At 45.1% G+C, this 24,851-nt stretch overlaps 1 protein-coding gene across 3 annotated transcripts; it reads right to left on the bottom strand.

Moving 5' to 3' along the window:
• Positions 1-7,083: 7,083 nt before the first annotated feature.
• CDADC1 (cytidine and dCMP deaminase domain containing 1) lies at positions 7,084-24,152 on the bottom strand. Of its 3 annotated transcripts, XR_008447285.1 has the most exons (10): positions 24,010-24,152; positions 19,714-19,808; positions 18,047-18,224; positions 16,652-17,230; positions 14,544-14,593; positions 12,970-13,139; positions 12,450-12,639; positions 12,080-12,195; positions 11,736-11,796; positions 10,416-10,476 (listed from the first exon to the last, which is right to left on the bottom strand). XR_008447285.1 is itself a non-coding variant. In XM_054050330.1 (9 exons), the coding sequence occupies exons 1-9, from the start codon at positions 24,140-24,142 to the stop codon at positions 10,403-10,405; spliced, it is 1,530 nt and encodes a 509-aa protein (XP_053906305.1). In that variant the 5' UTR covers positions 24,143-24,152; the 3' UTR covers positions 7,084-10,402. The 3 variants fall into 3 exon arrangements, 1 of the variants encoding a protein (XP_053906305.1); XR_008447284.1 differs by having other exon boundaries at positions 7,084-10,476; positions 11,736-12,195; XM_054050330.1 differs by lacking the exon at positions 12,080-12,195 and having other exon boundaries at positions 7,084-10,476.
• Between the last annotated feature and the right edge of the window lie 699 nt (positions 24,153-24,851).

Genomic DNA, 24,851 nt, shown 5'->3' on the forward strand with positions numbered 1-24,851 from the left:
ATAAAGAATACACCACAAGAATATTTCACAGCAGGCAGAGGCACATCCCTAATTAAGTGAAAAAAAGGTCTCTTCTACGGCAATTTTGAAATAATGATAGAACTCCTGATTTTCTTTGGTGCTTTCAGTCAAGGAAGTTCCTCTGCTTGAGTGACTGCTCCAACCAGGAACAGACAATCCCTGTAAAATTAATATCTGCAGGAGCTGTGTGATTGCAGGACAGAGGTCATCAGAATGAGGCCAGGGTACAAGACTGTAGTCCAGAGAGAGAAAAAAACTGGAGGATGCTTGGGCTGCAGCCTCTCCGTTCCAATTCCCACCTAGCATTCAGAGGGGGTTGGATTGTAGGAATGAATCTGTGCCAAGATGTGATGTACAATCCTGCACATGAAACTTGATTTGATACAGCAGAGTTCCAGGACTCTTTGAACCATAAGCTTCTGTCCTGGGATTTGGGCAGTTTGTGCAACCAAGGAAACTCTAATGAGAAGTGGCAACAGCCTTCCCTGTCTGTAATGGCACACATGTCAGCAGGTGGGGACTCGGGGGACTCTGGCCTTTAGAAAATGTCGGTGTTAAGACCAAGTGAGCCTTTTAATCTGTGTGCTCCAGGGACAAGATCAGATAGGAAGGAAAGAATGACCTGGACCTTATGATCTAATGATAAAAGCACTCACATGAGGGAGAGGAGATCTGGATCCCATTTGTTCTCTAATGCGTGCTTTGCTCTTGTCCATGAAATAGAAGCACGACTAAGAGAACCCAGGCCTCTTTCCAAAGGATACAGTGATGTTTGATCAGTAGAGAGGCTTTTTCTCTGGGCCAACAAATGCTTCACTTTATGTATGATGTACAAACACTCCAGTGGTTTGGTTCAAAGCATCTTCCTGCAGAAAGTCTTATGCCTGGCGGTGTAGGCCATTATCAGGCAGAGGGGATCTGACTTTTGGTCTCTGTGACATGAAAAGAAATTGTAAATAGCTCTCCCTCTTCTGGACTAAGCACTCATGCATAAAAATACAGGTTTCCATGGCCTTTCACCAGTTTTGGACTTGAATTTGGCACTTGTCTCTTTCCCTGTGTGGACCTCACACTGCATTTGCCTTGGGCATCACCCACTGGACTTGTACACGCTGCCTGCGGTTGAACAACACCAAGCAGCTGAGGACTATACAGACCACAAGAATTCGCTGCTTTTACTACCAAGCAGTGATCTGAAAGCCCATTTTCTCTCTCCTACACTGATGAACCTAAAGTGGCCAGTTGCTTTCCTGTCAAAGCAGATGGCTGGCAGAAATTCTGCTGACCTGCAGCACTCCTGGGGTCCGAGAAGGAGACACACAGCACTCTCCGATGCCTGTGATGAATGCAGGCTCCTAAGGGCCTTCACTGCTGGAGCCTAAGTCCTGGAGCTTAGCAGAGGGCTCAGCAAGACTTTCTACCTGTCAAGAGAAAATCCAGGGCTCCTCTCCAACTGAGTGACAAGCCCAGTGAGCTATGGAGTTACTCAGGCCCCTGCACATTTATTCCATACATGCGCACCAAGTGGTACAACACAAGCACTTAAGACTGGGTGTGAGGTGTTCCAGGGCCTCTAGGGAGAGGACCAACCCCACAGCAAGAGAGGGAATCATAGAATCATTTAAGTTGGAAAAGACGTTTAAGATCATTGAGTCCAATCCTTAACCTAACACTGCCAAGTCCTCCACTAAACCACATCCCCAAGTGCCACGTCTACTCCTCTTTTAGATACCTCCAGGGATGGTGACTCAACCACTTCCCTGGGCAGCCTGTTCTAATGCTTGACAACCCTTTCAGTGAAGTAATATTTCCTAATATTCAGACTAAACCTCCCATGGTGCAACCCCCCCGTCTTCCTATTGCCTGTTACTTGGGAGAAGAGACCAACACCCGCCTCACTACAACTGCTCCTTTCAGATACTTGTAGAAAGCAGTAAGCTCTCCTCTCAGCCTCTTTTCCTCCTGCTTAAACAACCCCAGCTTCTCCTCACCAGACTCGTGCTCCAAACACTTCCCCAGCTTCATTGCCCTTCTCTGGACCCATTCCAGCACCTCGATGTCTTTCTTGCAGTGAGGGGCTCAAACTGAACATGGGATTCAAATCCCACTGGTGACAGCTGCTGTGGCCTGGGCAAGAGAAGGAGCTGAAGTCCTTGCCACCCCAGCCCATGCTGAAGGGGAGCCTTGCCTCCCACAAAGGCTGGAATCCCTCAGCCAGCGATGTACAAGGCCGCAAGGCAGCAGCAGTCCCAGCCAGGGACTCAGCAGGGTGCTGGGCAGGCAAGATGGGACAAGGCTAAGGACAAGTTTAGCACTTTTGGCCATGTGGTTGAGCTGTAAAGCAAGCATCCCACAGGGCTGTGACTTGGCCTGGCTCCCCAACGAGCCCTGGGGAGAGGCAGGCGGTGAGCCCAGCCCTCCTGACTCACGGTCTTGCTCCACAGTGCCTGCCTTGAGCTGGCCCCTCTTTCCAGGAATGGGAAAGAAGGAAAAACAATCAACCAGCCACTTTTCTATGGCATCAGTTGTGAGTGGCTTTGCAAAGCCGCATGAAAAAGAATCTTTTCCACCTCAGGCTGTGTTGCAGTGAGTGGCAGCAAGAGGAAAGCCTGTGCCTGGGGTGCAGCACCAGCTCAGCTCCAGCCAAACCATGGGCATGTCCAGCCACCCCACAGTGGGGAGGTGGCTCCCCTCCCGCCAAACACCCAGCTCAATACTGACTGATGTACTGGGTATGGGGACAGGGAGTGTCCCAGCACATCTGTGAAACACTGCTCTGCCTTACATTGCACTGCCGAACACTCTATTCTCCATTGCTACGGGATCCCCACAGCTGGTTTCCCAACACTGCACAGCACTGGCAACAGCTGGGATGGCTTTACTACTGAGCCTTTGCCCCAGGAAAGCATCACACTGCCCTGGCCATCTCTGAGACTTCAAATACCTGCTGGGGTGCAGGACTTGAGGTATGGCTCAGTGTGTCTCCACAGCCTCCAGCCTTCCTTGGTGTGCCTCTTGTGCTCCTGGCTAGTGATGCTCGCAGGGGCTATGGGGCAGAGTCAGCTTGTCTTCAGATCCTCGACCCATGTCTGGACCTGGGAATGAAGTCTCACTGTCTCATGGCCAGACACGTAACCTACTTCTTTTAACAGTCATACTGTGCCAGCAGGCACCTCCAGCGTGTTGAGGTCTTTTACAGGTAGCTGGGCAGAACAAGCACCTGACCAGCAAGGGGACAGGAACAAGCAAAGTCCTTCCCCAACAGGCACCAGTGCCAGCTCAATTGTGGCACCACAGCCCAGCTCCTCATAGCTAAAGAAATGAAAACCAGCCAACTCTCCAACACAGCTCCCCTGGGGAGAGCTACCAGCCTGCTGATGAATAGAGTATTTCTTCTGAGGACACACAGAAGGCAGGAACATGTCTTTGGGGTCATGAAAGCGCCTTGGTCAACTCTTATGAATAGAGACTCTTTATTTCCAGATTGCCGGGTACGTTACCTCCACTGGCCTTGGCGATGCCCTTCAGCTCGCCTGTAGAACAGCTGGCTTGACAAGAGTTTCGAGCGGATTTAAAAATACCTCTGTCAAAGCAGGGCCCGCTGCATCTGTTCAGAGCTCTGTGCAAACACACGGTCAGGGTCAGCAGGCGTCACACCCAGGCACAGCCCTGCCACAGCCGCAAGCAGGGAGCAAACAAACCCGTCATTTGCTCAGGCAGATGGTCAGATGCCCATTGGGCTCCATGTGCATAGTAGGACAAGCCAGAACCTGCAGGGAGCAGGTCCCATGACCTCCCAGCATGGGGGAAAGTGGGGAAAGGCACCTCCTCCCTATTTTGAAGGTGGGTGTGTCGGGGGGAAAAAGTGGTATTCACAGATGGACTTGCCTTGTGCCCCAAGGAGTGTCAAGGGCAGAGCCACAATTAGCTCATGGGATGGAGCGGGTTCTTACTGTGGGCTGACGGTGATGGTTCATGCTTCCTGTGAGAGGCTTGAAGGAAAGCGGCACTGGAGACAGGCGAACTGGCAGGCAAGCAGTATCTCCCAGGGAATGGCTTGCATTGCAGATGGAAGAGAGACATACACTCATTCCAACAAAAGACCCATCTCTCCTGCTCATAAATACTACTTCTGGCCATAGAGCTGAGCTCCTCTGCTTCTACTGGTTTTTGTTTCTCTAGCTAAATCTCTCTTGCCCCACAATGGTCATGAAAAGCCAGCAGTGGGCGAATGTGCTGACGTTCATACCATCCTACATGAATCTTTCAGGTATTGCTGCAAGGACATTATGGAGAGGGATATCTGTGCTGGCATTTGTATGACATATCCCTAGGGCCTGGCTCTTGCTACAGTTGATGTTCAAACGCTCCATGGTTTCCCCAGGCTTCTTCAACCCCTTACTTTGCCTCCAAGTTAGAAATTTAGCTGCCCCGGGGGGGGAATTTACAGGCAAAGCAGTGAGGTGTCCTCACCAGTGCCAAAGTAAAGATAGTTGAGATACGGAGGTGAAGGACGAGGAAAAAAAGAAAAACAACAAAAGAAAAGAAAATCTCTGCTCTGGCTCACCCTCCCCCATCCCCCAAACTCCTTTCCAGGGGCAGAGAAGCCGTGAGGACCATTTCCCCGCCGGCAGTGCCCTCTCACGGCCACGCAGCAGCCCTGCAGCCCCCGGCCTGTTAATTGCTGCGCCTAATGAGCAGGGGCATCATTAGCAGGGGCATCATTTGCAGGGGCTCCTTCCTTAGGGGCTCCTTCCGCAGCCGCCCAGGCAAAGCAGCCCCAGTTTCGATGCAGGGAACCGAACCGAGGAGCCCTGTGGGACTCGGGCTCGTTAAGCCAGCCACGAAATGAGCTCTTTGCCTCCTCCTTCCCTGCTCCGAAGACTTGGCGGTGCTGCTCTTGGCCCCCACGCCTGTGGCTGTAGGATCAGCCTGACTGTGGGCACCACACACGCACAACACCATGAGTTTCAAGGGAGTGTTTTAGTGTTTGCCCCTCTCTTGGCCCTACCAGTATCCATCACATTGTCAGAAGGAGGTGGGCTCCAGTGGAAGATGCCAGCAGCCCCTCTCCCCTCCAAGAGGGGACAAAACTGCCAAACACCGAGCAGGATGTTCTGCCCCATTTCTGAAAGTCATGGAATCATAGAACCATAGAATAGTTTGGGTTGGAAGGGACCTTAAAGATCATCCAGTTCCAACACCTCCCACAAGATCAGGCGGCCCAAGGCCCCATTCAACCTGGCCTCGAACACCTCCAGGGATAGGGCATCCACAACTTCCCTGGGCAAACTGTTTCAGACCCTCATCACTCTCATGATGAAGAAATTCCTCCTAATGTCTAGCCTAAATCTGGCCTCTCCAGTTTATACCCATTCCCCCCAGTCCTATCACTACAAGCCTTTGTGAACAGTCCCTCTCCAGCTTTCTTGTAGCCCCTTCAGGTACTGGAAGGTCACTGTAAGGTCTACTTGGAGCCTTCTCTTCTCCAGGCTGAACAACCCCAACTCTGTCAGCCTGTCCTTGTATGGGAGGTGCTCCAGCTTAAGAGCAGATGTTGCTGTGTATGTGTGTGCAGGAGACAAAGCGGCACCTTAGCACACAGCTGTGCAGCTCTGGGAAAAGACAAGGATCCCAAGGAAGATCAGCAAATGTTTGACAATTCCCTGCAAGTACCTTTCTGTGCAGAAAGTTTGGCTCTGCACAAGTGGCACTGTGACCACCTTCATGAGTGATATGTGAACTCAGAGCTATTAGAAAGAAGTTTATAGCGAGGCTGCTGTTGGTATCTTCTCCCAAGTAACAAGTGACAGGATGAGAGGAAATGGCCTCAAGTTATGCCAGAGGAGGTTTAGGCAGGATATTAGAAAAAACCTCTTCACTGAAAGGGTTGTCAAGCACCGGAACAGGCTGCCCAGTGAAGTGTTTGAGTCCCCATTCCTGGAGGTATCGAAAAGACACCTACATGTGGTGCTTAGGGACATAGTTTAGCAGTAGACTTGGCAGTGCTGAGTTAAGTGTTGGACTTGATGATCTTAAAGGTCTTTTCCAACCTAAAGGATTCTGTGATTCTGTGAAACTGGCATCATCATCTGCTGCCTTTGCAATGTAGTCTCCAAGCAATGTTGCTTCATGGATCTAACAAATTAAAGCCAAACAGATATTTGAAGTCTCTTTCACAGGCAGAATGGCTGAAACAAAAAGATCCATTTAGAGGACTGCAAAGCTTTTCAGAGTAGTCTTCACATTAAACATGGCTCTGGGAAGCCTGTCCCTTTGCCAGCCCAGCTGACCCTGTCCTACCGACTGCTCACTGTGTGTCTACAATGACATTTCAGTTCAAGAGTGCTTCTGAAATCCATCCCCCATCTGTCTCCACTTACTGCCAGTCGCTCCATGACAAGAGCTGGTCTTAAGAGTGCATTGAGTGGGATCCTTTCAAATGAAATTAAACAGGATAACGAGCTGTAGGAATAGCTCTAATGCACTCCGCTAGCCAACAGGCATGTCCGCAGGACTGGGCTGCAGCTCGATGGGTGTAAAACCCCTGATGGGTCAGGCCTTCGGCATCACCTGCTTCATGCTACAGGCCTGCTCCCCTTCAGCTGCACTGTGACCAGCACAGCCCTTGGCCTGATCCTTACAGCGACACCCCCCCCCCCGCCACTAGCCGTGACTAGGGATCAAAGATGCCTGCATCCCAAGGCAGCAAGGCAGGAGGTGCAGCAGGGACCAGTTTTACTTCTGGATGGTCAAAGCTTCACCCCCTTCTATTGCTTCTAACCAAGAAACAAGCTTACTCTCCCAAGAAAGAGGGAATTAATGCTCATCAATGCTCGCAAAGCTGAGGGAGGGGATCCCTACCCTCACCCTGGGCTAGCAGGAGGCACAGTCTCATGCTGGGACAAATTCTTGGAGAAGGGCAGAGGGAAGCGATGCAGCTCAGCAAACAGCTGGGCCAGCAGAAGAAAGGAAAGCAGTGAGGTGGTAAAAGGTATGAGCATTTCAAAGCATTCTGTAATGTTTCTAATGACCCAAACACTTAAAAATACACTTCAGTACTCACTGTTGGATTAATTTATTAGTAGAAAACATGTTTTGCTGTAAGGCAGACAATTAACAGAGAATTTCTGTAATTCTCAGTCAAGAGGCCAAATTATTATTGGATAGTTAATACCTGCAATTAAAGCAACTGCTGAAATGAATGGAAGAGACCCAAAATGCATATGGAAATTTCATATAATATATAAAATATATAGCTTTCACATTTCATAATTTTAAATACATTGTTCCTTTTATAAGAAACAAACACCCTAGAGTTTGTTTGCAAAATAAGCACTGTAGGAGATGTCCAGTTTTCCGTGGCTCTCCCAGAAAGCAGGTGACATACACAGCAGCACTTAGAGAGTCCATGGGTTGAGAGAGAAAGCCCATTCACATTGTTCCTGTTGGCCAGGATAAAGACTCTGCTTTGTAATCCTAGTGGGAATTATAGAAGTTGGGTTATATTGGTAGTCACATCCTACAGAACTTTGTGAACCTTTGAAGGAATCTGTAGAAATTTGGGGAGACAGAAATAAAGCCAGACTTCCAAGCCTTCAGCCCTACAATCAATTCCAGGTTTCAGGGAAAGTTTAGTACAAAAATCCTCTTTAAAACTCAAGAAAAAGTAAGGGTAAAATCTTAACTCCTTCTGAGGTACAGGTTTCCAGCAGCATTCACTGCAGTGTAGTTATTCAATGTGTGTGATATTTGACTTGTATCTTGATTTACCTCTCCATGCACCCCAAGCCACCTGTCATGTTTCAGGGACTTTTCAATTTCGGCCACTCCAATTCAGACAGAAGCTTCTTTACTGATTCTGATACCAGCTAGCTCATCAGTATAAAACTTGAGGCTTTAAACCTGACCCTGTTTTTACCCCTGCTCGTAGAAGAGTGTTGCCAATGGATTATGGAAACAGGAAGGTTTAAGTGGGTGGGGCGGACTTTTTACTCTAATCTGGACCGTGTTTTTCTGATCTTTAGAAGAAGCCCAGAATAATCTAACACAAGATGTTTACAAGTGGTGGTGGTGGGGACATATGCCAAAGTAAGGTATTTAAGACTTAAAACCAGGTTATAACCTTGCTTATGAAACACCAACATTTGACTTTAACCTCATACAGAAGTTACAAACAATGAAACTACACAATCCTTGAAAGGAAAAAACTGTCTTTCTGAGGCTTGCACAGCATCCAGACCAATAACTTAATTCCCAGGCCCCAGAATCTGAATCTGACAGATAAGGCATAGAACTCTTGCAGCTGGATCTGCTGGTCCCAAATTCAGGACCCAGGTTCCTCCACACTAGATTACAAGACCTGGTGAAGTGGCAGTTCAGCCATTTCCTCCTGAGCTATTGTGAAAAAGCTCTCTTTTGTGGTGTGATGCAAAAATGGATTTCACCATACTTCCCTTAACTGACAAACAGTGTCAGATTTTCTCCTTCATTCACCACCTGGGAGATGGTCCTGGGAGATGAAGCTGTCTGAGTCCCTGCTCACCAAGGCAGCAGTGGTGCAGGAGGTCAGCCTGATGAGATTTCTGCTGCCAATAACACACATGCCACACTCAACCAGCAACTCTAGAGTTGCCTTTGGTCTAACCAGGCTCACAAAAACAGCAACTTCTCCAGTTCCAGAGAGTTCTCATGATGGTAAAAGGACACAAGCGTTCCTCAGCTCTGATGTCCAGGTACTCAAGAATGAGTATGAGCCATGGGGAATCACAGCTCCTTGCTACAGCTCCAACCTAAGTTGTACCTTAAGCTGTACCTTATGTTACAGGGCCAGTAGATAAACTGTGTGAGAACAGACTGCACAAAATTAATGCCACATTAAAGGATGCTTTGCACGCTATCCAGTCACAGCTTATCCAGTCACAGCTTTGCTATCTAGTTCCAACCTTTTCCAAAGTCTAAATCAAACAAACAGAACCTGCAGCAGCATCTTAAGACATGACTCCTTTTCCAGGACTTTAAGGAGGCCAGCAAGGACAAGATGCATGAAAGAATTGAGCAAAGGCTGTTTATATATCACAGCAGCAGCAGCAGAAAAAGGTTTAAGGTGTTTGACTTGAGAGCTGAGCAGAGGAATGAACAGCAAGTCTGGGAGCACCTACTAAAACAAACAGCTAGAGGTCATATTCAAAGCAGCAAACAAATAGAAGTAAGAAGAGCGACCTCTCAAAAGATGCAGGACACAACACTCCATTCTGGTCACCCATTACCTACCCAGCACACCCTCAAATCAACAACGTCAGGTTGCACTTTCACTGGCTGGTAAAGTCATGCTTGCTCCACACGGAGTCATCCAAGAGACTGGCACCTGAAAGGATTTGGGTTGTTCCACTGGTTCCACCCCATCCAAGAAAGTTGTGGCTGTCCCATCCCTAGAGGTGTTCAAGGCCAGGCTGGATGGGGCCTTGGGCAGCCTGATCTAGTGGGAGGTGTCCCTGCCCGTGGCAGGGGGGTTGAACTAGATGATCTTTAAGGTCCCTTCTGACCCAAACCATTCTATGATTTTATGATCTGGCAGCTTATTACATTCTCCAGTCCTAGCAGGCTGTTAATACAGATTAACAAAACCTGAACAGTAGCAATCTTCACATGGTTTGTAAGGGCCAGTGAGATGCACAGAGCCAAATTCTCTTAGGCCTGCATACAGAAGCTGAGTAAAAGCAAAGTTAATCTTTGTCTCCATTAATTCAGATGGGTTGCACTTGAGGAAGCACACAAAGCAGCAATGCAAGTACCACAAAACTAAACAGCTCTGCTGCTATGGTGATTGGAAGAGGGTATGTATGAGAGACAAGCTGGATCTCCAAATCACCTACCTAGCAATGACTGCTAACCCAGTGGCTTTGCCTCCTTTATACAAACAGACCAAGAAGCAAAAGCCACTTTCAGGAATAGGAATAATTGCTAGTGATTATTTATCTGCCATTTCCTAGAAGACTGCCTTGATGATTGTACTTGAAGAACTAGGGCTTATTTCTGCATTCTGCTAGCCCAGAATGCAGAAATCCATTCCCTCAATCTCAATACAAGACAGATACCATTTTATTATTACTCTGACTGACCAGAAATAGACTTTCAGTATTTTTTTAATGTGTTAAAAATGATTAGCAAACGTTTCACAGAAAATACAAGCAACATTTTTTGCCAGGAACTTCTAAATTAAAAAGACCTTCAGGTGATTCAGTAAAACATTAAGACATCATAAATAAACTTATTCTAAAAATCACTTTCCAAACAATAAATAAAACTTTTCCTTATTTGAAAGTGCAAACAAGCCGCATTATCAAAAGTACAGAGTGAGACTGCAGAAGTGCTTAATTATTCAATAGTGACCAAGACACAGTTTCTTGTTTTGGTGCTGCTGGTCATCTAGTGATTTTATTTTCTGGACCCCATCTAAAGAAAAAAATGTGTGAAACATTAATGTAATAACAAGCATTGTCTAAATACTCAAGACATACAGGCATCATGGAATAACACTGGGTGAGGAATAACTGGGGTGGGGATGCTTGGCTTCTTCCCATACAGTGGAACATGCATTAATCATAGTAAAAGAAACATATTAAGAAAAAACAGCAACTTAAAAGAGGTCAGTGTTTAAAATGCAAGCGTACCATCTTGAAGAAAACACTGTTAGAAAAATGAGCCCTGTTAAAGGTTGTCAAAGAAAGTACCCAGGATGAAGCTTTTGCCAGCTGGGTCTAAAAAAATGTTAGCAGAGAGAGGGACAAACAAGCTCTAACATTTTGCAGTGATTACTAATGCCATAAACACCACCTTGAGCCCTTCTGCCCTCCCTTTCCCCTCAGCTCATAAGGAAATAGCTAACAAAGAGACTGCTCCACTAATGTAGCTCACTATGTTAGGAATTAGCTTGGCTATTCATGTGCTACAAAAACCACCTTCAGTCTATTTTATGCTCTTAGCATGGTGTTCCGTGCTTCTGGTAACTGCCAACTCCCTATCATTACGTTCCACTTCTTAATGCTTGAGGCACAAAAAATATTCAGGTTCTTTTTCCACATTAATTTCACCTCTGGATGAGAAACATTTTAAGCACTGGTAGCTGACAGTAGATGCCAATGGTGGGTCCCTTTTTTAGCACAAAAAGGCTTCAACATAACACTCATTTAAACACTGTTTTCAGGTGCAGGTCGACAAGGATTTTGTGGCCTTTATATATTTGTGTATACACACACAAAAAAATGTCGATTAAAAAGCACTGGCATAGATTCTACTTTATAAAAGAAGCACTGAAATGTTCTGCAGGTCATATTTAAATGACTCCTCTGAGTCCAATTTCTCTTGAAAAGAATGGCATTCCTTATGATCTAAAAAATTTTTTACAGAACAAAATCTACAACGTGATAAAGTAGTCTGAAATGGTCTATTTGCAAAACATAGCACTAACAATAGCATTGGTAGATTTTGTAACGTGTCCATTAATGCCAAGCATTTGTTTAAACAAACTTATGTTTTTCACTTGTGATTAGTTCACCTACTCATATAGCTCAGAGAAGTTTTTATAGCAAAATTTAACCGATCAAAATCAAGATTAATTAAGACTAATCAATCCCAGAGGGATTCAGGCTTGCTTAAAACTTGACCTCATTATTGACTTCAGTCATAAAATGAATTAATGAAAAAATACTTACTTTCCCTGGCTGTGGAGTCATGGAAGTCAAGGGCATTAGCGTGCAATGGATTTAGTTGCCACTGGTAAAAGAAGGAGGAAAAGTTTACTTGTTACAGAAGACCAAAAGCCAAAAGAAAAAATACACTACAATCCTTCACTGTAAGGCATGACTAGGTGTGAGGCAGGAAATAAAGGGCTCCCCCCTCCAACACACACTTGGTTTGAGGGTAAAAAGCTATTAAGGGATGTGTGGCCATTTACTCTCCCAAGAAGTGGAAACGAGCCTGCCCAAAGTGACAGTGCTGCAGTTTGTCATGCTGAGCACCTGGAGCGCAGGTGCACCGGGCCAGCTTCAAAACCCACCACAGCTCTTTCAGAAGCTGCTGGACTGGTCTACAAATTCACATCGTGGTCGCCCCATCAGCTGCCATGCTGCGACACAGAGGCTTGAAGAGGACTCCAGAGTGTGAAGGGACCACCTCAAACAACAGCAAGGAGTTAAAAGGGAAATCGGCAAGGAGTTTACAGAAAACAGACAGACTTGGCGCCACCAGCTGGCATATTGCACAGCACTTCTCTCCAGTGTTGTGACAGAATAACCTCTCAGTTCCACTCACTTGACCAAACAGCACAAGAAAACACTCCTCTGTGCTGGCTGTAGAGGACTGCTCATTCCACTCTTCCCCCCACAGCTGCCCACAGTTTATAGAATATTGTACATTTAGACACTTACTGTAAATTTGCTAACACCCTCAAGTTCACCAAACTTCATATAGGATATGTCTGCTTTCTTTTTTCCAGCATCAACATCTCCTGCATAGATCTGCTTGATACCAGCCCCTTTAATCAAAGGGACGCATTCATCGCACGGACATTTTGTCACAAATATCATGCTTCTCTCATCTGGCTTTATTTCTCGACACCTACAAGCAGTCAGAAAACAGAATTCCATATTTTATATCCTGATAGTTTTGAATAGTAAAAAATGATAACTCTAAGAGCAAGCAAAGAAGTGCTGCACTATCTACTCCAGCAGCCATGCATTGGAGTGAACCACCTTTAAAAACCAAGTTCATGTAAGAAGTCTAAAGAAACTCCAGAAGCTGACAGTGCCCCTGCACATCCAAGTTCTGCATCATAGGCATAAACAAGACCACTGCAATCCACACTTCATCACAGTGACATCATGCATTTGTCACGGAATTGTTTCTGAACTGTCTCGTTCTTGCCTGTGTTAAAACCAGACCAATTACCTGAATGTCAAGGCGTTCTGCTCCGCATGTATAATGTATCTGAACTTTCTGATTTCCCGATCCTTCTGTTTATCATCCATGTGTGGAAAATCAGCATATTCTGATCCAACAGGAAAAGCATTGTAACCACAGCCTACAAAATACATTGCTCCTGTCCCATCACAGCTTCTCTGCAACAGTAAGCAAAGCAACAAATCTGGAGATATTTAAACCAAGCACTACGTCAAAGTGTTGTGTAATGTATAATTTCACATTATCAGTTCACATCAAGTTACAGCAGTTAAGAGAGAAAAAGAGAACTCGGCTCTTGCTAACTGCTCCGTGACTCTAAAGAGCTTTTCTGTTAAGCTCCAGAGAAGACACAGGGGCAAACTGTAACACTGCAGAGAACACACTGCACCAGGCTTTAGAGGCTTTCCTTCAGCAAGTAATACCGATAGCAGGAACAAAAAGTCTGAGGGATATAGTCCTTAAGACTTTCTGCAACATAAGAAATTAAAGACAGCTGGAGTTAGACCCCGATTGGTCTGGATTGTGTTTCACCTGCCTCTCAACAGACCCACTGGCCAATGGGCTGGCAAAGTAGCAACTGGCGCTTGCCATCAGAACAAAAATCAAAATAGTAACAAGCAAGTGATGACTGCTAAAAAAAAATAATTAAGTGTATGTTGCAGCTGCCTGAAGAATGAGGCTTCTTGGGATTGGTAACATACATAATTAGAGACATAAAGGAATAAGAATTTTTTGTTTGGATGGGAAAAAGTACAGTAACAATATTTGTAGAAAAACATCACTTTCACCCATCATGGGCCTACAAGAAAACTGGGGAGGGACTGTTCACAAAGGCTTGCAGTGATAGGATGAGGGGGAATGGCTACAAACTGGAGAGGGGCAGATTGAGACTTGACCTAAAGAAGAATTTCTTCACCACGAGAGTGGTGAGGCACTGGCACAGGTTGTCCAGGGAAGCTGTGGGTGTTTCATCCCTGGAGGTGTTCAAGGCCAGGTCGGACGGGGCCTTGAGCAGCCTGATCTAGGGGGATGTCCCTGTCCAATCCCTGGCAGGGGGATTGGAACTAGATGATCTTTAAGGTCCCTTCCAACCCAAACTGTTCTACAATTCTACGATTCTATGACACAAAAATGATCATGCTGCAGCTAGTACAGCACTTTAGTTGCAACAAAAGTCCTCCAGAGGACTGCACTGGTGATTGCACTGAGGCATTTTCAAGAGAGCTGCAAAGAGGGACCATGCAGGGCAAGCACAGCTGTGGTGAAAATTGTGTAGCCAGGACACCTAGAATAACTTTCAATGACTAGGGAAGCAAGAACGCTGAAAGGCCAAGCAGAGACACTTTGATTGTTACTAAACTAATATATACTTCCCCTTCATCTTGACAGCCCAACAATGTCATTAACTTAGTTACTAAAGAATGAGAAGTGCAAGCTTTTGATAGCGTTGTGCGTGTGTATGAAGATGCACATGTATAAACTTAAAGCAAAATAGCACACTCAAAGCAGGTACAAGTGTATGAATTGTGAGTGCAAGAAAAAGTAATTTTGTCAATACTTACTGATTTTTCCTCTGCCCAAATAATAGCTCCAACTCCCGTTTTATGATCCTCTAAAATACATAACATTTTAGCAGTAAGTAACAAATAAAGTACTTCTAAGTTACCTATACGTTAACATATGACAACCTAGAGTAAGGAATGCATTCATTGTTGCTGCATGGACAAGACAAAAGAAATACAGAAAGATTAAGAGCTTCGAAGTTATATGGGTCTACTGCAAAACCCGCGTATGCTTTAACTGCAAGGCCACCCATTCTAAGACTTTGCTAGGTATGTTTGTTCACAAATGCTAAGAAGCAACCAATACATTTATCAGATAAGAAAATGCGTGCCAAGAATATATGTGGACAGGTTCACTGATGTGAGATGGCAAACTGATAAAACCCTTCCGATTATTTACTAATTAATTTAATTATTTAATTTCTCCCATTCCTTAGGTTTACGGTTCTATGGTCTGAATTCCTATCAGAATTAGTTGTATTTTATATCTCATTCAGAGACAAACTGTTAACAATCAGAATTTGGGGGGTGTTTCACAGGAAAACTGGAACAGAACTTTCATTACGTAGCTTGGAAGATTTTGATGGAAATCAGCAGCCTTCCTCAGTGGCTATTCATGAGAGTTTTGACCAGTTAAAACAGAGCATATCAAGAAGAAAAAAAGGTTTCAGGCTTCCAGTGATCAATACTGTAGATAAAAACTTTTCAATTAACCATTTCCATCATCTTTAGTATGACTACCACACACAATCACTCAAAGAGGGTCTTTCCTGACAAAGACGTATTTTATGAAGGCTGATAAACTTTATTTATATTGTGTACATTTATTAGTCACTGATGTATATTAAGCCAGCATAGAAAATATCTCATCTTGCTCCCCTTATATCCACCTATATGACAATGTAAATCAACTAAATGTGTGTGTATGATGTTATGTATTTGAATTTCATGGAGAACTAGGACTTCATTACAGAACTACAGAGGAAAAAGTTTGCTCAAAAACCCGACCCAAATCTACCCTGAACAGCACATATAGAACTGAATTTTGCTGCCCTAAGAATGAGTACTCAAGCTTGGTCATTCTATCTTGCTCTATACAAACACCAGCTGTAAAACCCCTCACAACTCGTTCCATGCAACTTGTGAATTACTTATGAAAACCCAATCTCCTCTGCAGCCTTTGGTGACCAAATTCGTGGCGGGTACCCAAAAAACAACAACAAAAAAGGGGAAAGGTTCTAAAACATGGAGGGTAAAGTTTGAATGAGTCACAAGACACGTTCAGCACCTAACTTGATAGGTTGTTTTTGTTTGCATGTGTTGAGGAATTAGTTTTGTTATAAGCTTTAAATATGAACTACTTATTTGTTTACAAGGGTTAAAAAATAGCAACTATCCTATTTAGGTGAAAAAAACTCCACATCACTAAGGAGAAACAACAAGTTTTAAGTCTTCATATTCTGTACTCTCTGGAAGAATCTACCAGCTTTGGTAGCATTGCTACCCAGACAGAATAAAGTAGCTAATGGAAGTCATCTGAATCAAACAACAGCCCAAAACTGCCCTTCCACCCTGAATATGTGTTCATCAGAACTCCAGCGTCTTTGCAGAGAAAAACCCCATTGGATATATAATCACTTTCACTAATAACATTGGAACTTGGAAACCTAATATAACTGTATTTAGTACCCTGCTGGAAGGAATCAATTCACTGGTCTTTTCCGACAAAGGGTACATAATGTGCTTAAAATATTGACACTTATTTGATAACAGAAAAATATCGTGAAATCTCTGTGAAAAAGAGCCTTAGAGCAGCATGAAGAATTTAAATGTTGCTGTATCCTATTTTCAGATTGGTGTTGGACGTGTTGACAGGGAAGACTTTGCTAGCATTCTATATGAAATACCTGCCTGGGTTGTCTCTTCAAAAGCTCAGTGCTTTCACACACACCATGTACCCCTGTAGTTTTCAGTATTACTGCTGCTCCTGTTTCACAGGTGTAGGAATGAAATTCAGCAGCTTCATGGACTTATTTGGAAGAAGAAAGACTTCAGGAACTTGCTCTACTCATGAGACCCGTTCTTCCTCAAATACTGTAACAACTCACCTGTCCTGTAGGCAAGGAGCCTGGCTTGGATCATACAATGCCTTGCAATTTCTTGGGGCAAACCCTGATGATCTGTTTCATTTGTTTGCTGTGATTCGCTGTTGTAAAATCCAAAGCATCCAAAGACAGGGACACTGGCAGCCACTGTCGCCAAGACCAAGACAAGATCTTTCATGTTTTGCCTAAGGTTGCTGAAATAGGGATTTTCACAGAGGTTCTCCAGTCCCATTGTCATCAGTATTTGCTTGTGCATTTCCTCATTTGAGATTAGGAACAAACTTTCATATTCTTTTATTTTCTCTTGTCTACATGCAGTATAAAAGTCAGTATTACAGTCAGGCTGAGATTTTGCTATTTTTTGAATAAAATCAAATTTGGTGGAAGTTTCTTCAACAAACTGCACCATATAGCACACCAACGGCTGAAGCAACACACACACACGAGCACGACTATTTGACTTCAGTCTTTCTACTGCTTTGGCATCTAGCTTTGCATCATCAGTAGTCATGGGATTGGACGCCTCATTCTGCAAGCTGATTTCAGGGTCTGCAGGCCAGTAAGAAATCCTGTTCACCCCAGCTGGAAGAGAAGACAATGCAACAAAAGGAACTATGCAAATACAGCAGAACATAAACTTCATACTCAACACACTATACCTTAACCCCAGTTTTATTCCTTTAAGGCCCCCTGAGTGCTGCTTAAGAGGCACCTGGACAACAAAAATGCTAGCAGATGCTGAGTGCTAAGAAGTTACCTGGCTTAATAATCAGACTATAGACAAAAATTGGAGTTTCCCACATTCTATGACCTTTGTGACAGACAGATTTTGCATCTTGCCTACAACAGATACACTAACACTAAACAAAAAAATCTTAGCACTAATAGAAGCAGCTGCTGCGATTAAAACACAGCACTTGCAGGAGGGCTGAACCAGCAGATTCCATTTCAGGAAGTGAATAATCTGACCTATGTTCATCTCACTTGAGAAAAGGAAACCCTAAAGTACTCCCTGTGATTTCTGCATAGAAACCACCCTTCCTCTGGTGCCTCTGACGAGCAATGGGAAGGCAAGGAAAAATGCAGCAATCTAGGCCTTGTCATCAGGCTTAGGGCTGCTCTGCCAAAGTGCAACAGGAAAGCTGGAATCTCAGCAGCGCATCACTCATAAGGGAGAAGCACAACTGCACACAGAAATAGGGTCTCTGTAGTAAACACTATTTGCTTGATCATTAGCTCCAGGAAATGCATATTCAAGACTATTTTCAGCCTCGTACAAAATATCAGTGCAAGCTACACAAGTTAGGAATTGGCATTCACAACTGGAACAGTCCAGAGTACAAACAGGCTTTGTGATACCACCAATCTCAAGCATAGACTCCACAAGTTGTTGCTTACCATTTACAATCATTTTTAAACAAGTTGAACATGGTTTTCTGGAAAAATAAAGATCACAGTTTTTAAGTCTTGATCCGTGTTTAATGAGAGCAATTTGGCCAGCGTGCAAGTCAGTACTGGAACAATGAAGACCAACAATCTTCATGTTTTTCACCACAACTAGACCACTCTTCTTGACCTACGGAAAAAATCCATTACTATTATTATTTTACTTTTTTACGGCATCTAGTCCATAGAGATGTTACAGCTCTTCCTTGGGTAACACTAATCAGCCAGGATCAGAGCATATAGCTCTTCAGTACAAACTGTGATACGAATCATTAAACAAGCTTTGTATTTTTTTGGGGGGATTCTATATGTGCCTGTTAATATCGGAGTGCTGTGACCCTGACAAACTTCAAACAGGGACTTATCACAAATTCTTGATTTTTCTGGTCATTGCTTTGCCCATAACAAAAGCCAGAAGCAGCACTGAACATTCTGCCAATTACAGTTGAAAACCCCTCTGAATCATCCTGCATCTGGAAATGCTAATAAATTTAATTTCTGTCTTAATCTTGACCATCCTGAGAGCCAAGAGCTTCTCTAGCTTTATTTCTGTCTCTTCATTTATAGAAATGAATGCTGGTTCTAAAGAATCTTCCATGGAAAATGCCTGCACACCAGAGACAAGAGCTCTTACATTTGGATTTCCATGTATTATGAGGAAACTGGATACAGGAGAGTTTGATGAAGCTAGTGAAACAGATCTCATTATTCAACCCAGCTGCTACCAAAACACTGTTGCCTTGGATCTGCAAATTATTCAATTTATTTGCGGTTACAGAAATGAGGCTGTTGTAAAGCTCCATATGTAACTTTAGTGCCATTCTTAACTGAATTACTAAATTTGAAACTGCTTTTGAAGTCTACATAGTGCTCATGTACTCCTGTTTCAGATCTGGTCTGGGACATACCAAGCTCTGAAAATCAGGCCTAATTGTCACTCAAAAAAATCTTCCTCTCTTTCTTTGTCCTGGTCGATATGTGTGCTATGGACCTTTGCAGATGGGCATGGTCTGCACTAACTAGTAATCCTTGAAAAGAACTGTGATGACAAAAGAAACACTCTGAAAATGCCCCTCTACTTTGATATGTAACTGGCAGCTATTTACAAGACCCGTTCTCAAGGACAGTTTCATTTCATTGTCACCTAGGTAGTCATCTACAAGTTCTTGATAAGCAAACATTTCAGGTAGCTCTGTGCACCTCCGCTGTATAAAAGAACCCTTCTACAACCATGAACATTGATATTTTAAAGAATATCTATACACCATCAACCACATTGATTTTAAAGTTATAATTAGTATATACTAAGAGGTGTGTGGTACACACCATACCTCCTTTGTTATGCTCTTCAAAATACCCACCAGCATTTTGTACTGCTTCTTCACCTGTCGGATATACTTTGCCTTTCAAAGTTTTTCAGAAATAACATGCTATTTAATTATTTTGCTAGTTTTCTCCCACCAGTGGATTTTTTTCTACTTCTAACCAATATTTGAAAAATGTTTATTATCTTTTTTTTCCCCTCTGGACTATCTGCTATGTAAAGAGCAGTTAGGTTAAATTCACTGCAGGGCTGTTCAGAAAGACCAATTAACAGTAAATGTAGATAGACATCTTACCTGTGATTTTTTCTGTTGCTCAGCCGAGGGAAAGAGCTCCATCCAGAGACTGAACAAAGTAAAAAGATTGACCTTAGAAAGTCTTGGCATTTGACCTGTCATCAGAAGGGGAAAAAAAAGAAATATTTCTTAAAAAGTATTTATAAAGAAACCTGAAATTTTGAACAATATTTTCCAAGTTTTGTACACCACAGACACATCACATCAACCACTTCTGGTACGACAACAGCTAAATCCACATGGTCCACTTCAGGGCAGTAGTCGTCAACTTAGAACATGCACATCTGGATGCGGAGATCAGATTTGTGCAACAAGAGAAAGTGGTGAAACTTTCACTGAAATTCAGTGAGTTAGTTCTACTAGAGGTGAAGCGCTGAAATCATAGATCAGATCCCACATAATTTAATGTGCTCAAACGAATCACAGATGCTTACAGAAATCTGAGACATAGCTTGTGATTCAGCTTCAGGCTCACCACGGAATAGCGCAAAAAAACCTAGATACGCATCATGATCTTACACTGACACCCACAGCAGTAGTAGATCAGCCACTGTGAAACCTTCCAGTCACATCAGTTCCGCAGAAACCTGCTTCTGGATTTTACAGCCCATTTAAATTTTGGTTAGGTTTTTACAAAAATTTAAACCTATTGCTCAGGGTGTCATTGCTGACTAAGTAACCAGAGGGGTAGCAAAGAATCCCTTCTCAGACTGCCACCTCACGCCATGTTGTGCTTCTACTCAAAATCTGGACATTGTCCTGTGAGGGCCAGCACTCAGCATCACTGAATGTTCCACAAATGAAAAAGGAAGAAGTACTACATTGCTCACTAACGCTTGCACCATTCCAGATGTAAAGTTGTCTTGCCTCACACTTGGCCAGAAGTACTCAGCACTGGTGAGACCACACCTCGAACACTGTGTTCAGTTCTGGGTCCCTCGCTACAAGAAGGATGTTGAGGCTCTGGAGCGTGTCCAGAGAAGAGCAACGAAGCTGGTGAAGGAGCTGGAGAACAAGTCTCACGAGGAGAGCCTGAGGGAACTGGGGTTGTTTAGCCTTGAGAAGAGGAGGCTGAGGGGAGACCTCATTGCTGTCTAGAACTACCTGAAAGGAGGTTGTGGAGAGGAGGGAGCTGGCCTCTTCTCCCAAATGACAGGTGACAGGACAAGGAGGAAAGGCCTCAAGCTGTGCCAGGGGAGGTTCAGACTGGCTATCAGAAAAAAATTTTTCACGGAAAGGGTCATTGGGCACTGGCACAGGCTGCCCAGGGAGGTGGTTGAGTCACTATCCCTGGAGGTATTTAAAAGACAAGTAGACGAGGTGCTCAGAGACATGGTTTAGTAGCAGATAGGAATGCTTGGACTCGATGATCCAAGAGGTCTTTTCCAACCTGGTGATTCTATGATTCTAACCAAGTCTTTGAAAAAGCTCCAATCCCTATTTCAGAGAGCTGTAACGAACACATATTCTGCTGCAGGTCTCACGTATGCTGTCTGCCAATCGTATTATCTCTGGTTTTATCTCTTACTACAAACATTCAAGCCTTTGCAAAGGAGGAAAAGGCAGAGGCAAGAATATAGTAGAGGAAAACATTTCTTTAATAGTTCCAGCACTTTAGAAGGGACATAATCATATACTAAGACTGCTTCGGGGGGGGGTAAAGGGGGAAGAGGGTTAGTTTAATGACATGCCTGTGAGCCCAAACTATTAGGACAGCAGGTAAACATAAGCACTCCATGACTCGAATAGCACTTTTGAGTCAGTGGTTTAGCAGCATTTTTCACACAAAAGTGTGATTTTGGAAAGCAGCTGCAGACCTCTCAGCAGCAGCACTCGATGCCACACTGTCCCCTGCTCCTCAGGCTGCCCAGCTCTGGTATCGCACTGTGCACAAGCTCTGCAAAGGGCACCTAGGTAGCACTATCAGATACGTGTACTAGAAATGTTTTTGGCAAACAGCACACACGGAGATTTATTATCCCTTGTACTAAAAATAAATTGTAAAAGTACGTTTACAAGCCACTTCTAGACGAGCAGAATTTGTTTTCTTAAATGGGCATTTGTGTTCACTCCCATTACAGCCCCAATCACTCCTGTTGTAGCACACACTTACGCAGTTCCCAAATACCAAGCTAAACTAAACGGTGCAATTTATACCAACTCACACATATACTGTCATGTTTTCTGATTATTACAATTTGGCATACATAGTAGATGTAAAACAGAATACACCTGAAACAAGTTTGAATTACTGTTTGTTTCCTGCGCTTTATCTGAATGTGACCTGTCAAACACATGGGAAACAAGCTGAAGAATGTACTGGTTTACAACACTGCTGGCGACTGGCATGAACTTACAACAGGCAGCAGAAGAATATTATGGTGAAAAAAGAAAGTAGGTGGGGGTGGCACCGGAGTGTGACCTGTGGTTACACTTATGATCTGTATGTATCTGCATCTTTTATTCACTTAGGCAGTTAAATATTCCCTTAAGCTCAACAAGAAGAAGAGAATTCTGATTCAAGTAGCCTGAAAAAAAGGTAGCAGACATCTTGCAGAATTTAAAGCAGCTACAGAAGATCGGAGGGCTGGAGCACCTTCCCTAGGAGGACAGGTTGAGAGACTTGGGCTTGTTCAGCCTGGAGAAGAGAAGGCTCAGAGGAGACCTTATAGTGACTTTCCAGTACCTGAAGGGAGCCTACAGGAAAGCTGGAGAGGGGCTATTCGTAAAGGCTTGTGGGGATAGAACCAGGGGGAATGGGTATAAACTGGAGAGGGGCAAAATTAGACTGGACATTAGGAAGAATTTCTTCACCATGAGAGTGGTGAGACACTGGAACAGGTTGCCCAGGGAGGTTGTGGATGCTCCATCCCTGGAGGTGGTTCAAGGCCAGGTTGGATGGGGCCTTGGGCAGCCTGCTTTAGTGGGATGTCCCTGCCCACGGCAGGGGGGTTGGAACTAGATGATCTTTAAGGTCCCTTCCAAACCTAACTATTAAAAAAAAAAAAAAAAAAAAGAAAACAAGTTCTTTCCACCATCATGCAAAAAGGAGCAGAGCACTGCCCATATGGACATGGGTCAAATATAGGATTATGGCGTGGCTGCAACATAGGAGTCCCTGGTTCAAATTCAGAAAAGCTTGTAAGAAGTCATCTTACAAGAATGAAATGAAAACTCTGCATAACACCATCAAGGGGAAGGGAATCAATGACATCACTCTTCTGTCTGGGAAAACGAAACTAGAAACTGTTTTAATTTTCACAGCTTGTGCTCTTGGCTTGCTTCAAAGCAGGATTTTCATAAAAGTAGGATGAAATAAAACCCAACAAGGAGACCTGGCAGCTCTGTTGTAGTCCTCAGTCTGACAGATATATAGACAGCCCACAGTCGATCTGTATGTACACACCGCTCCCCTGGGACTGCAGCGATGGGATATATGAAATCTATCAAAATCCTCTTCACCTGGGCATTCCCCCTAGCTTTGTGAGAAAATTGCTCTCTACTAAATTCACACATGGGCCCTGCTACAGGGGTCAGCAGAAGCGTCTCAGAAGGCAAGCAGTTCTATGTACATTATGTTTTACACATATTAATATGTAATGGGGATGATGTGGTTGAGAGCAGTCCTGCAGAGAAGGATTTGGGGGTGCTGACTGATGAGAAGCTCGACATGAGCTGGCAGTGTGCGCTCACAGCCCAGAAGGCCAACTGTATCCTGGCCTGCATCAAAAGAAGCGTGGCCAGCAGGTCGAGAGAGGCGATTCTGCCCCTCTATTCCGCTCTTGTGAGACCCCACCTGGAGTATTGCGTCCAGTTCTGGAATCCTCAACATAAGAAGGATATGGAGCTGCTGGAATGGGTCCAGAGGAGGGCTACAAAGATGATCAAAGGGCTGGAGCACCTTTGATATGAGGATAGGCTGAGAGAGTTGTGGATGTTCAGCCTGGAGAAGAGAAGGCTCAGAGAAGACCTTACAGCAACCTCCCAGTACCAGAAGGGGCTACAAGAAAACTGGGGAGGGACTGTTTACAAACACTTGCAGTGACAGGACATGGGGCAATGGGTGTAACGGGCAGCCTCATCTAGTGGGAGGTGTCCCTGCCCATGGCAGGGGGGGTTAGAACTAGATGATCTTTAAGGTCCCTTCCACCCCAAGCCGCTCCAAGCTCCCCCGTTCCCAAAGCCCTTCCCTGGGGGCTCTCCTCACTGCGGTGCCGGCGCGGATCCTTCTGGCGGCCCCGGGCTCCCCGTTAACGCCGGGAGCGGCGCCTCCACCCGCCTCCCCGCGGCGCTCACCGGCCATGCTGTCGGTCTGCGTGCTCGCCGCGCTCACCCGCGGCCTCCCCGCCACCACTGCCTCCTCCGCGCCGTGCATCGGTACCGGTGCCACCACGTTCCCCCAGCCCGGCCCGGCCCGGCCCGCCCCCATGGCGGCCTCACTCCGCCCCTGGGCGGTGCCGCGCGGGGGTCCCCACGGCAACGGCAGCTGACGGGCGGGCTCCCCGACCAATGGAAAGCGGGAGTGGAGGGGAGGGCGGGGTTTATCGGGGCGCTTCAGCCAATAGGCAGCGGGAATGGAGGAGGGTGGGCGGGCTTGGTAGGGACGGTGCTTCAGCCGAGATGAGGCGGGAGTGGAGGGGATGGGCGGGGCTTAATGAGGACCTTCAGCCAATAGGAAGCGGGAGTGGGAGGGACGGGCGGGGCTTGGTGGGTCTGGCGATTCAGCCAATAGAGAACGGGCGTGGAGGGGGCGGGGCTTGAGGGGCGGGCGCTTCCGCCAATAGGGAGCGGGAGGGGGAGGGGCGGGGCCAACAGATGCACGTGTATAAAGTTGTCCGAAACCTTATGCACAGTCCATTACTTTCTGAGGACTGACTTTAATGCTATCATGAACTTCCCAGTAGTCAAAGCTCTTGCAAATTTGGAGCTTTGAGCCCAGCTGTGGCTGACCTTGCATTTGGGATGGGGAAAGGCTGCAAACAGGTGATTAGAGAAGGAGACACATCTGTTCAGCGCGGATCATGCTGCACACACAGCGTTAGCATCCCCAGAGGATGGACAGTGTCTGGAAAAACACTGCTTGAAAGAAAACCTGCTACCAGAGGGACATTCTGCCTAACTTTCAAAAAAATACAATT

The sequence above is a fragment of the Cuculus canorus genome, chromosome 1, assembly GCF_017976375.1.
Source record: "Cuculus canorus isolate bCucCan1 chromosome 1, bCucCan1.pri, whole genome shotgun sequence".
Lineage (NCBI taxonomy): Eukaryota > Metazoa > Chordata > Aves > Cuculiformes > Cuculidae > Cuculus > Cuculus canorus.